This window comes from Ctenopharyngodon idella, chromosome 14, assembly GCF_019924925.1.
Source record: "Ctenopharyngodon idella isolate HZGC_01 chromosome 14, HZGC01, whole genome shotgun sequence".
In the NCBI taxonomy this organism is placed as follows: Eukaryota; Metazoa; Chordata; class Actinopteri; order Cypriniformes; family Xenocyprididae; genus Ctenopharyngodon; species Ctenopharyngodon idella.
Window position 1 is genome coordinate 15668169 of NC_067233.1, and position 20637 is coordinate 15688805.

The following is a 20637-nucleotide window of genomic DNA, read 5'->3' on the forward strand; positions in this document are numbered from 1 at the left end:
TTGGGCCTCCACATGACGTCTGATGTAAAATCTCCATCCTGAAGCAAAACCACTGCTCTAATGTACCATTCTGAATAATTAAAGATGTGATTCCTATCTGCATCAGACATTGTGAATCCTTTTGGATGGCAAACATCCAGAACTGAGCAAGATTTTATAACAGCCTTATGCTTGAAAACATGAGGGATTACTGCAAAACGTTCTATCAAGCATTCATCCATGCCAAAAATATCTGATGGTAATTACAGTTAGAAAGCTGGAGGGATTGTTGATAAATGTTAGAGGTTAGATTCACTGTGGATTACAGTTAAGATTTGGAAAATGCCTTGAGCATATGTGTATGAACAATTATAATTAACTTGGTGACTGGTGGTCAATGGATTCAAAACATTACTGAAAGTGACATAAACTACACATAATATAGACCTGACCTCCTGAAAGCTTTGGCATACCTAGTGCTAAGACTGACCCAGTCTTACCCAAAATGATTTATTATTAAAGCCAGACCTGTGTGTTCAGATTTGATTCAATCCTGCCCTTTTATTATCTGTTGCAAACTCTAATCCTCTTATAGAGACTTGATACCAGCACAGAAAATGCCTCAAAACCTTCACTTTCACCTCTTTTGCTTTGCAGTGTTGATTTACCATTTACTTCGAAGACAAACCAAACAAGCAAGCAAACTTTCAAATGCTGAAATTTGTTAATGTACAACTCTGATCTGCATGCCGCGTGCTACAGGCGATGTCAGCAAAGTTTTCCATAATGAACAACTCTCCACATCCAATCCACCGTGCTAAATGAAATCTTAGAACAGCTTTAGGCATGTACTTATTCTATCACTTTTAAACATAAACACTTCTAGATGCACAAAAATGCAAGTTTTTGAGCATAATTTCTTTGAAGATGCAACTTTGTTTGATATTTTGCATCAGATGTAATGATGCACAAATTTTAAAATGTCTTAAGCATCCAAATATGTTTTGGGGCCATTATATACAAATATGTAGTATTTTATAAAACGGTTAGTTCCTGTCCTTGATTCTAATTGGTCAACAGCTGTGTTTTATTCACGTTAATCACGGCTATGACCGCTTTACCCAACGGTTCTGTGTGTATCACTACACAACACCCTTAGCAACCACTCTTAGCAACGTAAACTGTATGTTCTCGATTGATATTGTTCATTGAAGCTTACTGTATTACAGTATGTAGAAGAGTATTGTGAGAAAGAGATCGAGTGAGCGAGTTTATTACCTGCATTCACATTTAGCATTTTCCTTCAGGTCAGTCCTAAGTTCATAATAAAAAAATCTGTTTAAATGTCCAATGTATTATCTTGTCCTTTTAACAGTTAAGGGGTTTTCCCGTGACTGACAGCGCTAGTCAAAGCATTTGTCAGTTGCGTCTTGTTCCGTGTTCACAACAATTCAGTCTTTTCAATGTAAAAGTCTTCGCTACTGACTGACACACTCATAAAGACAGTCTTTGCTGCCATCTAGAGGCGTAATAATGTAACTTCTGTTGCTTTAGTAAAAGTTTACTCCATGAAAGTAGCATTGATACATATTTTTGGATTTAATATTTGTATTGTGTGGTAACCGTTTTATAAAAGCAATAAGGTACTCGAGGCTAGTGCTGTATCGTGAATAAGTCACGGCTTCGCGTCGTGCCTAACAACGCCCTTCATTGCTTACTTATACCATTTAATGTATACAGTATTTTAAGGCTTGGTATTAAATGTAACAAAAATCATTTCACATTAAGTGGTTTCCAGAATGACACAATGTATTAAATATGTTATTTAATATAAATACATTATTAGATATATGATATGATATAAATAAACAAAACAATACTCAATATTCAATAAGTCAAAAAGGGTTCATGGACTGTCCCTTTACTTTCTGCATGAAGATCATTCCAGAAGACCTACTTGAGCAGAATACTGATGGAGTTTAATTGCTCTATTAGAGCAGAATGTTTTGATTTCACTGCAAGGCATTTCACTATATGTTCCTATTCCTCTATCACCTTTTCAACCTTGCGGTAGCTTCATGTCAAAGGGCCAAGCTTTTGTATTCAGGGCCGGTCAAAATTTTCACTTTTTACATTGTCTTCGATCTGCCATGCATGAAAAGAGATCTATTTTTCTTCCACTGAGAATGAAGAAATATGCAAATGACATGAAAATATTGCACAATGAAATTGAAATGGCTCACGCCTGTAACCGAGAGTGAAAGTGCGTTCAGAGTTTTCTCTCTGGAGAAATATGAATAAATTCATATTTTGCTCATTTTGATATGCACAGTATCTCTATGGACAGGTGTAATCTTTCTGCCGCAGGACAAGATAAAGCACAACTGACCTGGGATCAGTTTATGAGCAAGTTATTAAAAAAAGAGACAAGCTCGCCTGCTCATTTGCCATTTCAAATTAATGCAATAAAATGTTGGTAAAAGTGATCCCCAGCCATTCTCATAACATATCAGATTCAAACAGTAGATACAGTATTATTGTAAACATACCAAATCAACATGCAGGCTTCATAATTTCATTTCCCTTTTTTAAACTTAAAATAGTGCACCCAAAAATGAAAATTCTATCATCATTTAATCACCCTCATGCCTTTCCAAACCTGTATGACTTAATTTCTTCTGTGGAACACAAAAGTAGATATATATAAATCTGTATTTTTGTCCATACAATAGAAAGTCAATAAGAACCAAAACTGTTAAGTTACCAACATTCTTAGATACATCTTCCTTTGTGCTCCACATATGAAAGAAAGCCACAAAGGTTTGGAAAGACATGAGGGTGAGTAAATGATGACAGAATTTTCATTTTTGGGTGAACTATCCCTTTAAGTCTTTTTAGGCCTTTCATCAAGAAAACACAAAACATTTGAGCTGCTTTTAAGAGTACAGCCAATTGTACAGCCAATTAAAAATTTGTCTTTCTTTATTGTATACACTCAAAATCCCCTATTATTTTTGTGTTTTCTCCTTTTCTTCACTCTTGCAATTTTAATAAAACATTTGCTCCTGGGGAAAAGAAGAAGAAGAAAAAATATATATATTTAGTGGTCTTTTAATGGTCTAAACCATTTTAATCACAAATCACTGGTCAGGAAATTAGCAAGTATTGCAAAAAATATTGTAGATGGAAGGCTTGGAATAGCCTTACCCAAAAGTTTAAGCCGTGTGGGTAAAAAAAGTGTTGTTCCACTCAAAGTTAATGACTTCAAACTGTTCATGAGTAGCTGAAAAATGCCTCCCAGTATGTTTGAGTTTAATGTCAGGCCAAATATTCACTATAGGGTTCAAATCTGGACTCTGACTAAGCTAAAACATGAGGCTGATGGACTTGTTCTTAAGCCATTAAGAGTTGTCTTTGCAGTTTGGGCAGGAGCATTGTCTTGTTGAAAGATAACATCTGATCATTCCTCTTTAGATAACAACTTTTCATTTGTGAGAAGCAAGCCATTCTGCAATATTCTCCTGTACTCCAAAGAATTAAATAACTTTTCACAGTAAGTAGCTCACCAATACCAGCAGCTGAAAGGCTCCCCACACAATGACACTTCTTCCTCCATGTTTTACTGAGGTAGAGATACATTTTTTATTATATTTCTCACCAGATTTTTGAAGACACCGCTCTGGAGCATCATCATGCAACTCATGTTTCATTGTGATTCATAAATCCACACACAACTTCCCATATTCTGCCAAAATGTGCTTACATTTTTGCTAATTTCCTGACCAAATAATTTGTGGTTATGACAATTAAAAGCTTAGTGTTTAGCCTTTTTTTTGCTCAGGAGTTTATATGTAAGCAGATAGATGTTACCTTGGCTATTTAATTCTGCACAATGTATGTACCAGAATACCCAAATATTTTCATTTGCAAGGCATAAAAACATATATGAAAGATTAACGCAGCTAAGGTTTAAAAATGACAGCTCACTCAACAGGCCCAAACACTTTGACCCCAATCCATCCTTTTTATTTGCAAAATCCCTGCAAAATCTTTTATCTGAAAATTGACCTCTTCTGTTGATTTAAAAATGGTCATTAAGATGACAGATGCACATTAAGAAGGTCAAAAGATGCCACCTAATTGCAACATCAATTAAATGGGTGAAAGAAATGAGACTGATTTAGTCACACTCTTGTTCAGTCTTACCTGTGAGAGCTCACTGCTGTCAACTCTTCCATTACCATCTGCGTCAAAGCGCTTGAACATCATGTCTACCAGATGCTTCCTAGTTGCCATTTCCTTCTCATGGCTGCCATGGTTACCAGAGGTCAAGTATCTCTGAGCGTGCAAGTCCAACATCTTGGTCTTCAATTTTTTATAATCTCCCAGACGACAGTTATCATCTGTGAAGAGTGGGAGAGAAATGGTGGTCAGATCAGTGTATATGGAGATGGATTTGTGGTTCTGCAGCATTACTAATTCATCAATACTGTGGCAATATGAAGCCCTTTTCACAAATGGTCATGTGAGGAAATCTAACAAGTCTGTCATGTAAATAAATGATGAGAATTTGCAGATTTTGTGAATCTCACAAGAAGAATCAGACGAACTTGAAGATTTCCAAAGGTACTTACATTTATACATTTGGCAGGCACTTTTATCAAATGTGAATTATTAGTGCATTCAAAGGATTTTTTTTTATTTTTTTATTCTGCATCCCCTGGAAATCAAACCCTCAAACTTGGTGTTGTTAGCACCATGTTCTACCAGGTATAAGAATGAAAAATGACAATGAACTCTAAATAGATGTCAATAGTGATTCTGAACGAAATGCATTCTCGTAAACATTCAAAACAAAATCTGTGCTCTTTCAAAGACTGAATATAAAATAATGGTAAAAAAAAAAAAAAAAATGCAATAATTGGTTTTATGCATCATATTTAATACATCTGACTTTTAAAGATCACAATAAACTGTCTAAAATACAAAAATATATTAATAATCCTTGAAACATTTATATTAATATTTATTTAATATATATATATATATATATATATATATAAACATTTTAATAAACATTTCATAACATTTAAATTTTTCTTTTAGGTAGTCAAAAATAGGGATGATGATTTAAACCAGGTTATAAATAAATACAAATATACTATAAAATAAATGTGTTCGGTGTGTGTATATAGACAGAAGCAATATAACATGAGCAAAAGTACTATATTCCTGCCGTTTTTATGAATATCAGTATGACTGTGATTACCTGCCTAAGGTCGAACCACAGCTATATATTGATAATCAGTAAAATTTTGTCCACCTTATTTTGTAATGCAGCTATTTTTTGTCAATGTGTAAGACTTCCGATTATGATAATAGCTTAAAATAATATGATATCGAATGCCAGTTTGCAATATCAAGCAGCATACACTTAAAATGACTGGAAGTGAATGACACCAAAAGTGTAGCACATTTAAGTTACAGATGGCCACGCCTGTTCTTACGCTAAAGATAAGGTGTGTTAGATTGTGCCAAAATGTTAGATCTCCACGTCAGTTGAATCAAATATATTAGATCCGACCCCGGACACTGAATCTCTGCCAGCAGATATAAGTCTTCTATCAGCCTGAGAGTTTTACTGAGAAAGCCAGGGAAGAGCAGAAGCAGGAGATGAAGTGATGATAATAAAAAGAGCAGAGTTTATTGAATAATCTCAGTTTCTTATGTTTTAATGCTCAAACTTTGTCTAAATGTCTCAATGCTCAATGCTCGGAATTCCTCTGACCAGTACAAATCCAACAAGTATGGATTTGTGGACTGTGGATTGTAGATTGTTTGCAAAAACAATGGAAAAATTACTGCTTCACAACATTGTCCTGTGAAGTTAAAAACCTTGAAACTGAGACATTCTCTTATCACTAACTCATGAAGAAAAACATCCCTTCAACCCACACAATCATAAGATTAAACAACAATAGAAAGTACTGCAAGAGTAAGGAAATATGTAGTATAAAAATAGTTCCAAACAAAACCTCTGTACCAAAACAGAACGAGCAACACACAGTAGCATAGCGTTTCACTAATTCTCAGTGATTTGGCATTTTAAATTAATGATTCAATGACTCGCATATTTAATCCCTGAATTGGAAAAAAAAAAAAAAAAAATTGGTTGAACAAACGATTCAATGATTTATTATAATAGTGATTTATTATAATAGGCTATTATAATAGCCACCACATACTGACAAACACATCTTAATGGCAAACACATGTTCTCCCCTCCTTCTCTCCGCTTTTGGAGGCAGAAATTTCCAGACTCATCCTTTCCAATCACCCTACTACCTGTCCGCTTGATCCTATCCCCACTCATCTTCTTCAGGCCATCTCTTCTTCAGTTGTACCTGCACTCACTCACATTATTAGCACTGCTGCTTTTGACACAGTTAACCACTAGATCCTCCTGTCAACCCTCATGACACAGGGCATCTTGGGAAACGCACTCCAATGGTTCCAGTCTTAACTCTCAGGCAGGTCCTTCAGGGTATCCTGGAGTGGTGAGGTGTCTAAATCGCATTATCTTTCTACTGGGGTACCTCAGGGCTCAGTGCTTGGACCACTTCTCTTCTCCATCTACATGTCATCACTAGGATCTGTCATTCAGGAACATGTTTTTTTCTATCACTGCTATACTGATAACACACAACTCTACCTCTCATTCCAACCAGATGATCCGACGGTTGCTGCTTGCATCGCAGCCTGCCTGACAGCAATTTCTGCCTGGATGAAGGACCACCACCTTCAACTCAACCTTGCAAAGACAGAACTGCTTGTGGTCGGTGCCAACCCAACACTTCATCATAACCTTTCCATTCAACTAGGTTTGTCAACCATAACTCCTTCCAGGACAGCCAGGAACCTTGGAGTTGTGATGAATGATCGTTTAAGCTTCACAGATCATATTGCTACAACGGCCCGGTCCTGCAGATTTGCCTTATATAACATTAGGAAGATTAGAACCTTCCTATCGAAGCATTCCGCACAAATTCTCTTCCAAGCTCTTTTTCTATCTAGACTGGACTATTGTAATGCTCTCTTGGCAGGCCTTCCAGTATGCACTGTCAAACCTCTGCAACTGATCCAGAATGGGTCATAGAGTGGTCAATAATGAGCCGAAGAGAGTGCACGTCACACCTCTCCTCATCAGTTTACACTGGCTGCCAATAGCCACTTGCATCAAATGTAAAGCTCTGATGTTTGCCTTCAAGACAAGCACTGGGTCTGCACCACTATACCTAAACTCACTACTACTAACTACACTGTAAAAAATTATTTTCATGATTTGTTATCACAACATTTTTTCTTTTGTCAAATCAACTTAGATAATTAATGTGGTTCAGATAACATAATATTTTGAGTTTCCATTGATTAAACCATTCACCTTCATTGTATTAACTCAAATTTTTAATTTCAATAAACTCAAAATTTTAAGGCAACCAGGTAACTTACTTTTTTATGTTAAACCAACAATTCTTTTTTAAAGTGTACAGACTTATGTGCCCTCCAGAAGCTTGTGTTCTGCAAGTGAACGGCGCCTTGTGGTGCCATCCCAAAGAGGCACAAAATCACTCTCACTGACCTTTTCCTTTTCTGTTCCCTGCTGGTGGAATGACCTGCCTAGCTCAATCCGAGCAGCTGAGTCTTTAGCCATTTTCAAAAAACTGCTAAAGACACATCTTTTTTTGTCAACACTTGACTGAGTTTTTCTATTTCTATTCTCTCTCTCTATTTATTTACTTCAAAAAAAATCCTTGCTACGTGCACTTTGCTGGAATAACTGGGACTTGACACAGCACTTGCATATTGTTGCACTCACGTTGATTCGATTGCTTCTATTGTTCTCATTTGTAAGTCGCTTTGGAAAAAAGCGTCTGTTAAATAATTAAATGTAAATGTAAATTCTATTGATGTTTCGCCAACATACAACCTTCCACATTGACAGCGTATAGCATAAATGGCATTACATGAATTACAAGTGATGGCATTTTTTATAAATACATTTTTACCTGTTCTAGGATGTGAGAAATATTTCAACCTCCTAGTATACTGACATTGAGTGCAGTCTCCACATTTATAGCTACCCAGAGGAATTACAAATGGCAGAGGCTTGGAAGGACTTGTGCATACATCAGCCTTAACTAAAGAGTTCTTTAAATTCTTTGCTTTACAAAATTACATCAATGAGGGATGTTTAAATGTTTTAGAAAGATCTGGGTCTGATTGTAAAACATGCCAATATTTATGTATATGTGGTGATGAACTGCACAGAAGAATTCCTTTTAATATTTTGAGTTGTATTAGCAGAAACAAGTAATTGTTCCCTTTAAATTGTTTTTAATTTATCCGTTGCACAGTCAATCTCTATAGCCTTTTTCTTAAATTTTTTCAAACATTTAACTTTATATAATTTCAAATGAATTCTCTGTTAAACAGATGAGCTTAATTCTATGCAGCTGACTTAAGCGAGGGTGGATGACAGCTATGAGTATGTAAAAAATTATTTTTATCTATTTTTTTCCCCCTAAAAAGACCTGGATTTTCCTGACTTAGTGACACAAACATCCAAAAAATTCAAGGTTTCCTCACTAAATGACATTGTGAACTAAAGATGATCTGTTATAGAAAAAAGTAGTTCAGAGTTCCTAAATCTCCTTAAAACAGCACAAAAATGTCATCAATGTTATGTTTGTACAACAGTATTTGATGAAAAAAAAAATTGATTTTTATTTTTATTTTGGCAATTTTTATCTTATTTTATCTTATTTTTATTTTTATCTTTCTTTCTCCCCTAATCCTGTTAGGAAACCACTCCCGCAATTAGTAGAGTAGCACACCTGTTGCTGATTGCAAGAGTGTATAAAGAAGTATGTGATAATGTTGCTCTTGATGTCTGATGAAGGCCTTGACAATGGCTGAAACGTCACGTTTATTAATCAACAAAGTTGGATTTTTTCAAGAGTGAGTGTTGTACCTTTTTCCAATTTACTTGCATTTTTGATTTTTGATTGCACCCCCTCTTCTGTTGGTAGAACACCTCTTTTTAACATTTTTAGTATAAATGTTCAAACAGCTGAATCATTATGTCCATCAAAAAAAGAAAAAAGGCTATACTGCTGTCTTGACAATACTAATGGGTTGCACAAGTATTGCTCGGTATTACGCAAACACAGCAGAGTAGGACAGACTCTGCACATTATTCTAGCAATCGCGTCAGAGAAAGCACTGGAAAGGAGGTATAGGGACTTAAAACAGTTGCTGGGAACAACGGCTGGGAAGTCTTGTCAAAAAGCATTTGACAATATTTGAGATGTTTTTGTCGTTATATGTAGCTCAGGTGGTGTAGCGTGGCTTCTTGTGAGAATACCGATGTTGTTTTTGGAGCATTAGAGATGGATAATAAAAGGCAGAAACAGAAATGAAAGCGAAAGAGGGAGATGGAGGTTGAGGAAAAGCAGCTGGTTTTAAAGACTGTCAAACTAGTTTCTCTGACAGATGTCAAGTCATTCACAGATCATCTCCACATGACTGCACCACTAACTGCAATGTGTGTGTGTGATATACTGAGAAATATGAATATATATGTGTCTGAGCCTGGTGTGTGCATGTGTGCTGATCAGCCACAGCTTGCCACACATCACAAAATGGCCTCTACTTTGACAAGCCATCGTGGCAGGAAAGCTTCCTTCCTTAGAAATGGCAGAATGAATAAAAGATAAATGGCTGCGTACCGACTACCTTGCCCAGAGGAGATGAAGGTCAGTGTCATCAAACCAATGTGTGCCTGCACTTTTGCACACACGGCACATTAGCATTCATATTTTTTGGCTCGGTGGCAAATGAAGAACTGCATGTTTTCTATCATATTCCAGAATTGCAGTTGTGTGACTGGGAGAATATTCATACTGCATCATCTACCTGTGATATGACAGCTGTACAGATCCAGCAATGTTGCTATACCGTGCAAGAAGGCTGAACTCTGAAATGTGTGAAAAGCTGGAGATTTCTTGAATCAGACCTACATGAATGAGCGGCATTTCAACAGGAGCCCATCTGCGTGTCCTTTGATTTTCAGTGTGGACTGAAGCTGTGAGAAATCTTGTTTGTGGAAATACGTACCAAAGATTAATTTGCAGTACAGAGATATTATGGCGACAGAACAGGGAATTGAAAAAATACAAATTGTTTCCCACAGCACCCACAGTATTTTTTTTTTGTCTTTTGTTTACTTGAAAATACTTATTTTTCTTGTGATCCTGACTTATATTAAAAAAAAAAACAAGCTACAGTATCATTGTGTTTTTCTTTTGTTCTGTAAGCTTAAATATTTGCAACATCTATTGTATATTTGTATAAAAGGACTCAAAGTTCTTCAGATCTAAAAGTCTTCAGAGTTTCAAGAGGTCCGCTTCCCAGAAACAGTTTGAACAATCAAAGGTCCCAAAATACAAAGCATGAGTCAATAGCCACGTACACACTGCAGCTAAATATGGTTGTCAGTTCACCTTTTAGTGCTTAATCGCATTCTGTACACACACAGTTCAGTAAAATTGTGACAAAAAAAAGTGACAACCGCATTTACAGAAATTGCACGCAGTGTGTACGGAACCGAACTGAACAACTAGTTCAGTTCGTGCATGAGAGATGTTTCTCTTATCTGTATGTGCGGTTAATCACAAGGAAAACAACACGAGCACTGAGGGTTGCCAGATCTTTCTACAAAAACCGCAAAAAAGAACAAGCCCATGATAAAATGAAATAAATCCAAATGCTTTATTCTGAAAATAAGACCAAATATATTGCGACCCGCGTCTGCTCACTTTAATAATTCCGTGAACTCAATCGCTTTATGAGCCGAGCTTAAACAAAAAGCTCAAACTCTTGAAATAAGTGAACATGGCAACACCGCGAGAGTGCGCTCTGTGAAGCAGTCTCTATTAGCATAAACAAAACACGACGCGTCCGTCCACTCTGCTTTGGTTAAAATTGCTGAAAACGAGTATTTTCTCGCTGTAATATTAATTTGGTGACAATAACAGACCCCAAACACACAAGGAACCAGAACGTTGCTATGGTTTCCAAGCTATCAATCATCAGAGTTTTGAGAGTGAGTCACGTTCCGCACATACATGTAATGATAATTTAGAGTATTCACTCCCGTATTTAAATGCGGTTGTCACTCCTGAAACTTACAGTGTGTATGTGGCCAATATGTTTGGATATGTATATGTATATTTATTTGTATACCACAAATAAATAATTGCTTCAAAGCAGTTTTAAAAAAGGAAAGTATTAATTGCTAGACTGGCAGTTACCTTTTAAGAGAAAATGGACAACTGTACAAACACCAAAGGTGCCAGTGTCATGACATTCAACATGTTTTCTGTCCTCTGTTCATGGGATTGTGTGTCTTTTCAAGGCATATGCCACTTCAAAATGCTCAATTTCTTAATATGGAGAAAAAAAAAAAAACAGTTTACTCATGAAAACATTTGGCAAAATTACTCATGGAAACATATGTTTCACAAAAATAGGTTTAAAAGCATAATAAACTAAAGAAATTATTCATTCTGCATTAGAAGCTTATATGCTCCATATTTTGCAAGAATGCTGTAGTTCAAGCCAGAACATAAGTTATGTAGGTTGTTTATACAGAAGGTGGATGAAATGTCTACCCAGCAGAAATAGGTTTTACTTAGCAAGAACAAAAATTAGAAAGGCCATTGTTTCAAACTGATCTATCTTTGCATTCTCTCTCCAACTTTCTCCCACAGAGGAGCACTTTTACAAAGTTCTACAATGACCTTCCTGTCTTTATTTGTTTAACCTTCATCCCTCAGAGGGTTTCTTATGGGTGAGGGCCATTAAATATATATCCGTCCTCCAATGTATGACACAACTGAGACCTCTAGTGCTACAGAAGGTCACTTATAATGGACCTATCATGCAGCTGTTTCTCATCTCAGTAAACATGCACAGGGAGTGTGCACGCCAGGTCTGGTGGTAATAGCACTCAGTCCATGTCTAACAAGAACCCAGATTCATCCTCTTGTGTGTTCCTGAATAAATGAAAGTACGATGGCATTGCTCACATAGGACGTGCAGTTGATGGTTGTGACCCGTGGCCCAGCAGCGAGAAGCGTGCCACGGCTGGTTGCCCATTCTAATGGGAATTCTGGGTCATCATATTACTTTGGAAAAGTCAGGAGCTGTGACAAACAAGTTTGTGAGAGGCAATTCAAGACACGAAGACAAATAAAAGTGTTAGGCTGCATCTAACAGACTGTGGCTAGCCTCTGTTAATTATATTTGGAGTATTAATTTATAGGATAGAGTACGATAATATATGACGTCACAGTATACACCAGTCAGGCATAACATTATGACCACCTTCCTAATATTGTGTTGGTCCCACTTTTGCTGCCAAAACAGCCCTGGCCCTTCGAGGCATGGACTCCACTAGACCCCTGAAGGTGTGCTGTGGTATCTGGCACCAAGATGTTAGCAGCAGATCCTTTAAGTCCTGTAAGTTGCGAGGTGGGGCCTCCATAGATCGGACTTGTTTGTTCAGCACATCCCACAGATGCTTGATTGGATTAAGATCTGGGGAATTTGGAGGCCAAGTCAACACCTCAACCTCGTTGTTGTGCTCCTCAAACCATTCCTGAACCATTTTTGCTTTGTGGCAGGGCGCATTATCCTGCTGAAAGAGGCCACAGCCACCAGGGAATACCGTTTCCATGAAAGGGTGTACATGGGTGTACAACAATGCTTAGGTAGGTGGTACGTGTCAAAGTAACATCCACATGGATTCCCAGCAGAACATTGCCCAAAGCATCACACTGTCTCCGCCAGCTTGCCTTCTTTCCATAGTGCATCCTGGTGCCATGTTCCCTAGGTAAACAGCGCACACGCACCCGGCCATCCATGGGATGTAAAAGAAAACACGATTCATCAGACCAGGCCACCTTCTTCCATTGCTCCGTGGTCCAGTTCTGATGCTCACGTGCCCACCGTTGCCGCTTTCGGCGGTGGACAGGGGTAAGTATGGGCACCCTGACTGGTCTGCAGCTATGCAGCCCCATACGCAACAAACTGCGATGCACTGTGTATTCTGACACCTTTCTATCAGAACCAGCATTAACTTCTTGAGCAATTTGAGCTACAGTAGCTCATCTCTTGGATCTGACCACACAGGCCAGCCTTCGCTCCCCACGTGCATCAATGAGCCTTGGCTGCCCATGACCCTGTCGCCGGTTCACCACTGTTCCTTCCTTGGAACACATTTAATAGATAATGACCACTGCAGACCGGAAACACCCCACAAGAGCTGCAGTTTTGGAGATGCTCTGACCCAGTCATCTAGCCATCACAATTTGGCCCTTGACAAACTCACTCAAATCCTTATGCTTGCCCATTTTTCCTGCTTCTAACACATCCACTTTGAGGACAAAATGTTCACTTGCTGCCTAATATATCCCACCACTAACAGGTGCTGTGATGAAGAGATAATCAGTGTTATTCACTTCACCTGTCAGTGGTCATAATGTTATGCCTGATCGGTGTACATTCAACTAAATATAGTCATGAACAATGATAGTTCACTCTTTAGACCACACACAATAAATCTTTAATTTAATATTCTGTTATTTACTCACACTCATGTCATTCCAAACTGGGGGGGAAAAAAACAAGGCTTTGTTTAGCCTATATTCAAAGGTTGTCTTGACATTTTTTGTTAAAAATTGCACGGTCTTTGAATTTAATTTTTATGTCCTTACATTTAAATTCTATATCCTGTTTGCTACCTCAATTCAAATTCAGAAAACAAATTGGAATTTAATTCAGTGTGCTGAATAGCAAACACCACTTTATTGTCTATGTGCCAGAGCCTCTTGAAACTGTTCAAAATATCCGTATTCTTTGACAAGCATTACACAAATGCAGCATTAAGCACAAAGACATTCCGTACAAGCTATGAAACCATTCTCATGTGGCCTGCGTGATTTACTTTGAAGCAAAACTTGATACGTCCATGCAGCCCAGAGGAATGACACAGAGGAAAAGCCGGTTTGATCTCTCTCAGTTTGAAATCGGTTTAGACGGCCACCTGCATTCATATCTGCATGTTTGATCCACTTTGTGTGATGGGACCCTGATTCGCTTTGAAAACCACACTGGAAAAGCTAGTTAGATCAAATGAAATTCAGTCCTGTCCGAAGGTGGGTCTAGAATGGTGGCATTAATAAAAACAGCTTGATGGCTCGTTAACATTAACGAGCCAATATTATCATTTAGATAATTCATTAAGAAATAATAATAAAGCAGCCATTAAAGATGCTGTAAATTCTTCAACCCCGCTCCTGGGTACCCACTGTCCTGTAAAGTTTATTCCCAACCTGCTTCAGTTCACCTGGCTTGTGATTTTTCAAGCAATCCTGAAGAGCTTGATTAACTGGTTCAGGTGTGTTTGATTAGGGTTGGAGCTAAACTCTGCAGGATAGTGGGTCCTCATGCAGGAGCAGGGTTGAAGACCTCAGCTGTAAGGCTGCGTTTAATATAGTGTAATGTAAACGCGATCCAGCCATCGTATCTACATTCGGAGGGCGACTTCATTTAAATCCCCGCCCAGTCTCTCCGCGTGGCTGTCAGAAAATAATAGACAGACGCAGTTTTGACAAGAAATTAAACTTCGTTGAACTTTACAATAAACGTCTCTCTTTAAAACAGTTTATTTAGACTTACATGATACCTTCTGTGTCATTTTTTCATTTTAATTGTGCAACATTATCTAAACGAGGCGATTGTATGTTTTTATTGTTTCAGTTTATTAATCTCCCAATATTGCACGCTATAACTTTAAACCTGGATGATGTGACTTGTTTAACATGATCAACCCTGTTATTTTTCAACTCTGGAAGTAGCTATTTTTTCATTTAAAAAAAAATCATTTGATCTAAGACCGGAGATTGCATCGGAAAGTAAAGCAAGTGAGTGAAAGCAATAGGACATTGTTTAATTTGTATCATCTTTACTCTTATCTGGTGTCGTATAGCCTAAGCCTAACCCTTGTTTATTTCTAATTAATGTTCTTTAATGTGATGTGCGTTCTTTTATTTCTTTAATACAAAGTGTTCGGATTCTGCCGTTACATATTACACAAACAAATGCTTGCGCGCTCCTTTCAATCATGAAATGCGTCAAAATAATTTTTTTCATCATACAAGATTAATGTTGGGAAACTTAAATTGGTACATTAAGTTCTCTATTTGTGATCGATTGTACTTTTGTGGAATAAATCACAAAAATTCCATGCTGTGTGCACTGCATTGATAGAGGCTAAAGTGAAAGTTGTTTTACGCTATGAAGCCATTTGAACCTAATTTAAATATTCTGCGGGAAATCCGATCAGTTATCCAGATACAGAGGCCACTTGATGTGAACAAATGTAAATGCGCCATGTCCTAATTGGCTAATGATCTGATCTGCTTGATCGAATCACGGTGATCGCATGTTAATGCAAAGTGTAAATGCAGCCTAAGTAGTGTTGCCAAAAGTACCAACTTCGGTACCAAATGTGATGCTTTGAGCGCTGTTGAGCGGATTCGTAAACACCTCTGATTGGCCACTGTGTTCACGCACTCATCAGATATGTCTGTGATTGGCTACAATGGTCAACGCTTCAAAAACATGTTGTAAATATGACGCTCTTCGCTTACACAGATACTACGTTGATAGACACCTGCTTTCAAACGCTCCCTCTTTCAAAACACTTTCAAAACACTTTCAAACATGTCCGTGTGCTTTCAAACACTCCCGTGCCTTGATTATTGTAGCCAATCACAGACATATGTTGAGCGCGTGAACACCATTGCCAATCAGAAGTGTTTATGAATCTGCTCAACAGCGTTCAAAGCGTCACATTTTTAAAATGTCAGTAGTAAAGTCTGTACTTTTGACAACACTAGCTGTACGTCATTATTTTGGGTGAATATTACAGAAAAAATATCACTACTCAGCTGAGATCACTCAACAGCATCTTTAATGTTTTTTTAACATCCTTCTTGGCCTTCTTTGTTCATCATTTACTCACCTTCATGTCATTTAAAACCTTTTACCTTCTGTGGAACACAAAAGAAAATATTTTGAATAAACTGTTTTTGTATATACTGTACATTGAAAGACAATTAAGTCAAAACAATACTGGACAACAACTACTCGACTTTCACTGTACAGACAACAACTAAAATTAAAATCAAAATTAAAGTTTCACAGAACAGATGCATACATAAAAATTTGGAAAGGCACAAGGGTGAGTAAAAGAATGATTTTTTTATTTTATTTGGTGAACTACCCTTTAAAGGGAAATGACTAGGAAACCAAGTCAATAAACCTTTCTTGGGTTTCATAAACTCATCTGTCACACTAATATTTTGTTTGCTAGTACTACAGTGATAAAAAAAGAATAATGTGTTATGAAAGCAAAGCAAGTTTTGAGTCTTGCAAGTAGGTGCTGATTTTATGTGATTTTATGTTGATTTTAACTTTTAACGATGCCAGATGTTTCTCTTTGTGAAACATTATTAAACATATGGATATAACAACATATAACATAAAAAATAGCATAATGAACCTCTTTTGAGATTAAAAAAAAAAAAATAAAAAATCTGCCATTTAGGTAACATTAAATAACCTAAATGAACCCTAAAATCAGCTGAAAATTGGCTGTGTACACTCCATTCGTCTAATTCTTTTGGTCTCTCTTTTTCTGTACATTTTGTGCATCACCACAGTGAAACCTGAGATATTTTATATTGCTCTGTTGTATTGATGCCCTTTGAGCATCCCAGAACAGTGCAACAGCAGTAGATCAGGGTCTCTGTGTGCTGACTTCCCTCTCTGTTCTCAAAGTACATCGCTCTACATGCTCAATACATCAAATACACACCCGCTTCAGTCTCTGCTTCAGTCTGAGGTCACTGACTCCGGTCTTTAAGGGCACAGGGCCAGTGCCATTGCTGTCAAGTTCTGGCGCTGCAGAAATGGACGAGTGAACGCAGTGGGCTGTAAAGTCTGCTCTCTCTATCTCGCTGTGCCTGACCACCAAACATCTCGCTGGAGACTTCAACAGGCAGCGCATTCAATAACAATCTACCTGCTGCTGGATATCAATATGAGTTGTTGCAATGACAAATTTACAATTTGTTGGCAGGCTATTATTCAGACTCTCCCAGTGTGATGTGCGAGTGAAAACTTTGCATTTGCCTTAATGTTTTGTTCTTTTTCCTGTTTTTTTTATCCCCTCTCTCTTTTGTCTTCATTGTTTTTGTCTCTCAGTCTCCCTGTCTCAGTAGTGCTGCTTTATTCTACATAAAGTAAGTCATCTTCTCCAGCTGTCTACCTCCCGTTTCACCTCTAATTTGATTTCCACACTCTCTTTTCTCCTGTCACAGGTTCTTTCTATTCTCCTTTCTTACTCCTGTCCCTTTATCTCTGATTTCTCACTTTCGCAGATGCTGGTGCACCTTTGAGGAGCTCATTACCTGCCGACAGACATGGATGTGGCTTCTCTTCAGGCTGGAGGTGACAGTGACATTAAAACAGCTAAGGGTCTTATTATCACTCTTCTAAAACTGCAACAGAACAATTTCTCTCTCCTTCTCACTCTGTCTTGAGCTGTAAGGAGTACAATTTTTATATATTTATTTATTTTTTTTAAATTGGTAATGTTCTGAAGTGTCAAGTATGCTGCACAGATTGGTAAAAGTAAATTAATTATTTTGACAAATATTGTAATTGCAATTTTATCAACTATATGATAAACATTTAACATCTCATTAAACATAATGGTGCCAAATCACATTGAAACAACAGCTTTTACGTTCAACATGGTGTGCAACATATATATATATATATATATATATATATATATATATATATATATATATTATAAAATATATAAAATTAAAACAAACTAAATTAAATATATTTTATTTAAATTTATATAAATAGAAATTTATATTTATGCCACTTATTTTGTTCCTGAATGAATCAGTGTTTTTGAACAAATCTGCTACATGAATAATTTAATGACTCACTAAAAAGTCTGTCTGAAATGCCCAAACTGTTAATTTTGCCAGCTATTTTTTTTTTATTTAGACTTGGTACTGTGTCAAATGTACAAATGTTTATAAAAGCTACTTAAATATCCTAACTGAACTAAGGCTTTATCCTGGCTAAATCTAAGCCCTGTCTGTGAAACCAGGCCTAAAACGTTTGTGCATTTTAGTTTAGTAGTTAATGAAAATATTTTTGACGGTTAAACTGTTTATAATGATTATTTTGCTCAAAATTATAATTACAATGATTGCCATGATCACAAACAATATAGTCGAGTTTCATGTTTGTATTAATTACAGTTCACAAAAATAAAAAAAAAGATTGTGATAAAGGTTGTTTTTTTTTTTTTTATAAGTCTCGTCTTTTTTCGTCAGTGATATTGCATGTTGATATAGTCACAGTTATTATTTAATTACCTTGGTGTCGTCATCACCTCATCTTAGTTATGGGGAAAAAAGCTTGTCGACAAACATTTTCCGTCATAGTTTTTGCTAATGAAATTAACACTAGAACAAACATACTTGGAACACTTAAGCCTAGTCCCAAACCAAAATGGATGTTTGAGCTGTTTTAACTAAAAGCAACTTACATTGTTTCCATTGTTTTGTATCAAGATGCACACCAGTAATGTTTGTTTTTTTTTTAGTTTTTTTTTTTTTTAGAAACTTTAGCAAAAAGTGAATCAGAGTTTACAATGGAATTCAAACTCATAGCACCTGCTGAGATGTTTTGTGTGGGGAATTGAACACCGTATACTAAACGAAGCTTGTCTTTGAAGCATGCAATGTGTGCAGGCAATATATTATTAAATCTCAACATTCACAGTTTAATAATAGTGCAAGGCCACAACACAATATCAATTTTAATTTGATTGCATAACACTAGACTCAAGTAATGCATACTCCAGTCAGCTTTAGCAAAGTTGGTGGAAGCGAAATTCCCAGTTTAAGTGCTGAAGGTCCCGTACACACTCAGAGGAACTGACTTTGACAGACATAACGAGTGAGAGGCTGACAAGACCATCTCGTCAAGAAGAACAATATTTTGGCAAGGCTCGGCTGAGCCAGCCACCCTGAGGGTCAGTGACAGAGAGAGACTAGATATGAAAGGAGGACAGAGAGATTTCTTAAGGCTCTGACACTATTTTTCTTTTTTCTGTGTGAGGCCCTTTTTTGGTGCTATTGTGGACTATTGACAGATGCTACCACTGAGGACAAGGGAACAGAGAATATATATATATATATATATATATTAGTTCATATCTCTAAAAGATGCAATTCAAAACCTCAATGGTTATAGGTTGTCCTTGGTTTACCTTCAAAACTAAAGCTGGCCTAAAAAAGTCACAATGTATCTCAGCATTCTTGATGATCACAGGACACCCCATTCATTTAATGTGTGTCCAAAAATGGGCTCAGCCCACTGTAGCATTGGGCCTGTGTGTAATCAGACTGCTGGTGATAAACGAAGTAATCTGCGGTATTGGCAACCCGCTCACTCATGCTTTCTTTTTGTGTTGGCTGGTTGGGAAGGACTGTCAGTCAAGCTGATAGGGCTGTCCAGCAGACAATCTTCACAGCGGCCTTATGGGAGAACCGCAACAAACATGCTGGGTTTTAATCAAAATACCAGCCACTTTGCTTTTTGTATTTAATTTATATTCAGGGGCTTTTTAGGGGGTATTAACAAGTCTTATGTGAAATGTAAGTACTAGGGGTGCAACAGTTCAGATTACTCACGGTTCGGTTTGTATCACGGTTTTAGGCTCACGGTTCGGTATGTGCTATGTTCAGGTAAAAAATTACGACTGTCAAATAAAAATAAAGAAAATAAGAACAAATAATCAAACAGCAAAAATAAATACAGTAAAGCAAAGATACAAATAAATAAAGCTTTTCAGGTTTTTCATCCAGTTTTCAGGTACAGAAATTGAATAAAGTAGCTAATAAAATGTAAAACAACATTGCATATAATCTTCACTGTATAAATAAAATAAAGATAAAATATTATTAATTATTAAGTTACTATTCAGTCATGAGCAATGAGTGATTTCCTTGTCTTTTGTTGTTTGATTAACATTAAAAACACATTCAGACAGTAGGAATGCAAGGGCTGCTGTCTCTTTAAGACATAATACACGGATCAGTACACTGATGCTGAACACATGCGTCCTTTCTCAAGTGTTTAAGTTCACTTAAGACATAACCGACTATGCTTGCTAGGATATTTGCCATTGACGGGCATGTTGATGTAATTTTGTGTGAATTTGTCCATTCAAGCACAAGACTTGAAAGAGACCTCAATATTTGCGCGCTGTACACGCGCTTTCGCGTGCACGCTTCGGATGAGTGCACAAATCTTCTCACAGAGCTTGTGCAAGTTCTCTTTCACGACTTGCACTCGAATGTTTAAATAGGCAAGGCTTAAATGAGTTTAGTTTAAACGCAGATAGCAACGTGTGCTGTTCAGGTCTCACCTGTG

General features: G+C 37.0%; 1 protein-coding gene across 4 annotated transcripts in view; it reads right to left on the reverse strand.

The window, feature by feature from the left end:
- fstl5 (follistatin-like 5) overlaps nt 1-20637 on the reverse strand; it is a 158495-nt gene that overhangs the window by 75372 nt on the left and 62486 nt on the right. For all 4 annotated transcript variants that reach the window (XM_051860491.1, XM_051860492.1, XM_051860493.1 and 1 more), the window contains exon 5: nt 4186-4382. In XM_051860491.1, coding sequence (XP_051716451.1) covers nt 4186-4382 — 197 coding nt within the window. The remainder of the gene's footprint in view (nt 1-4185; nt 4383-20637) is intronic.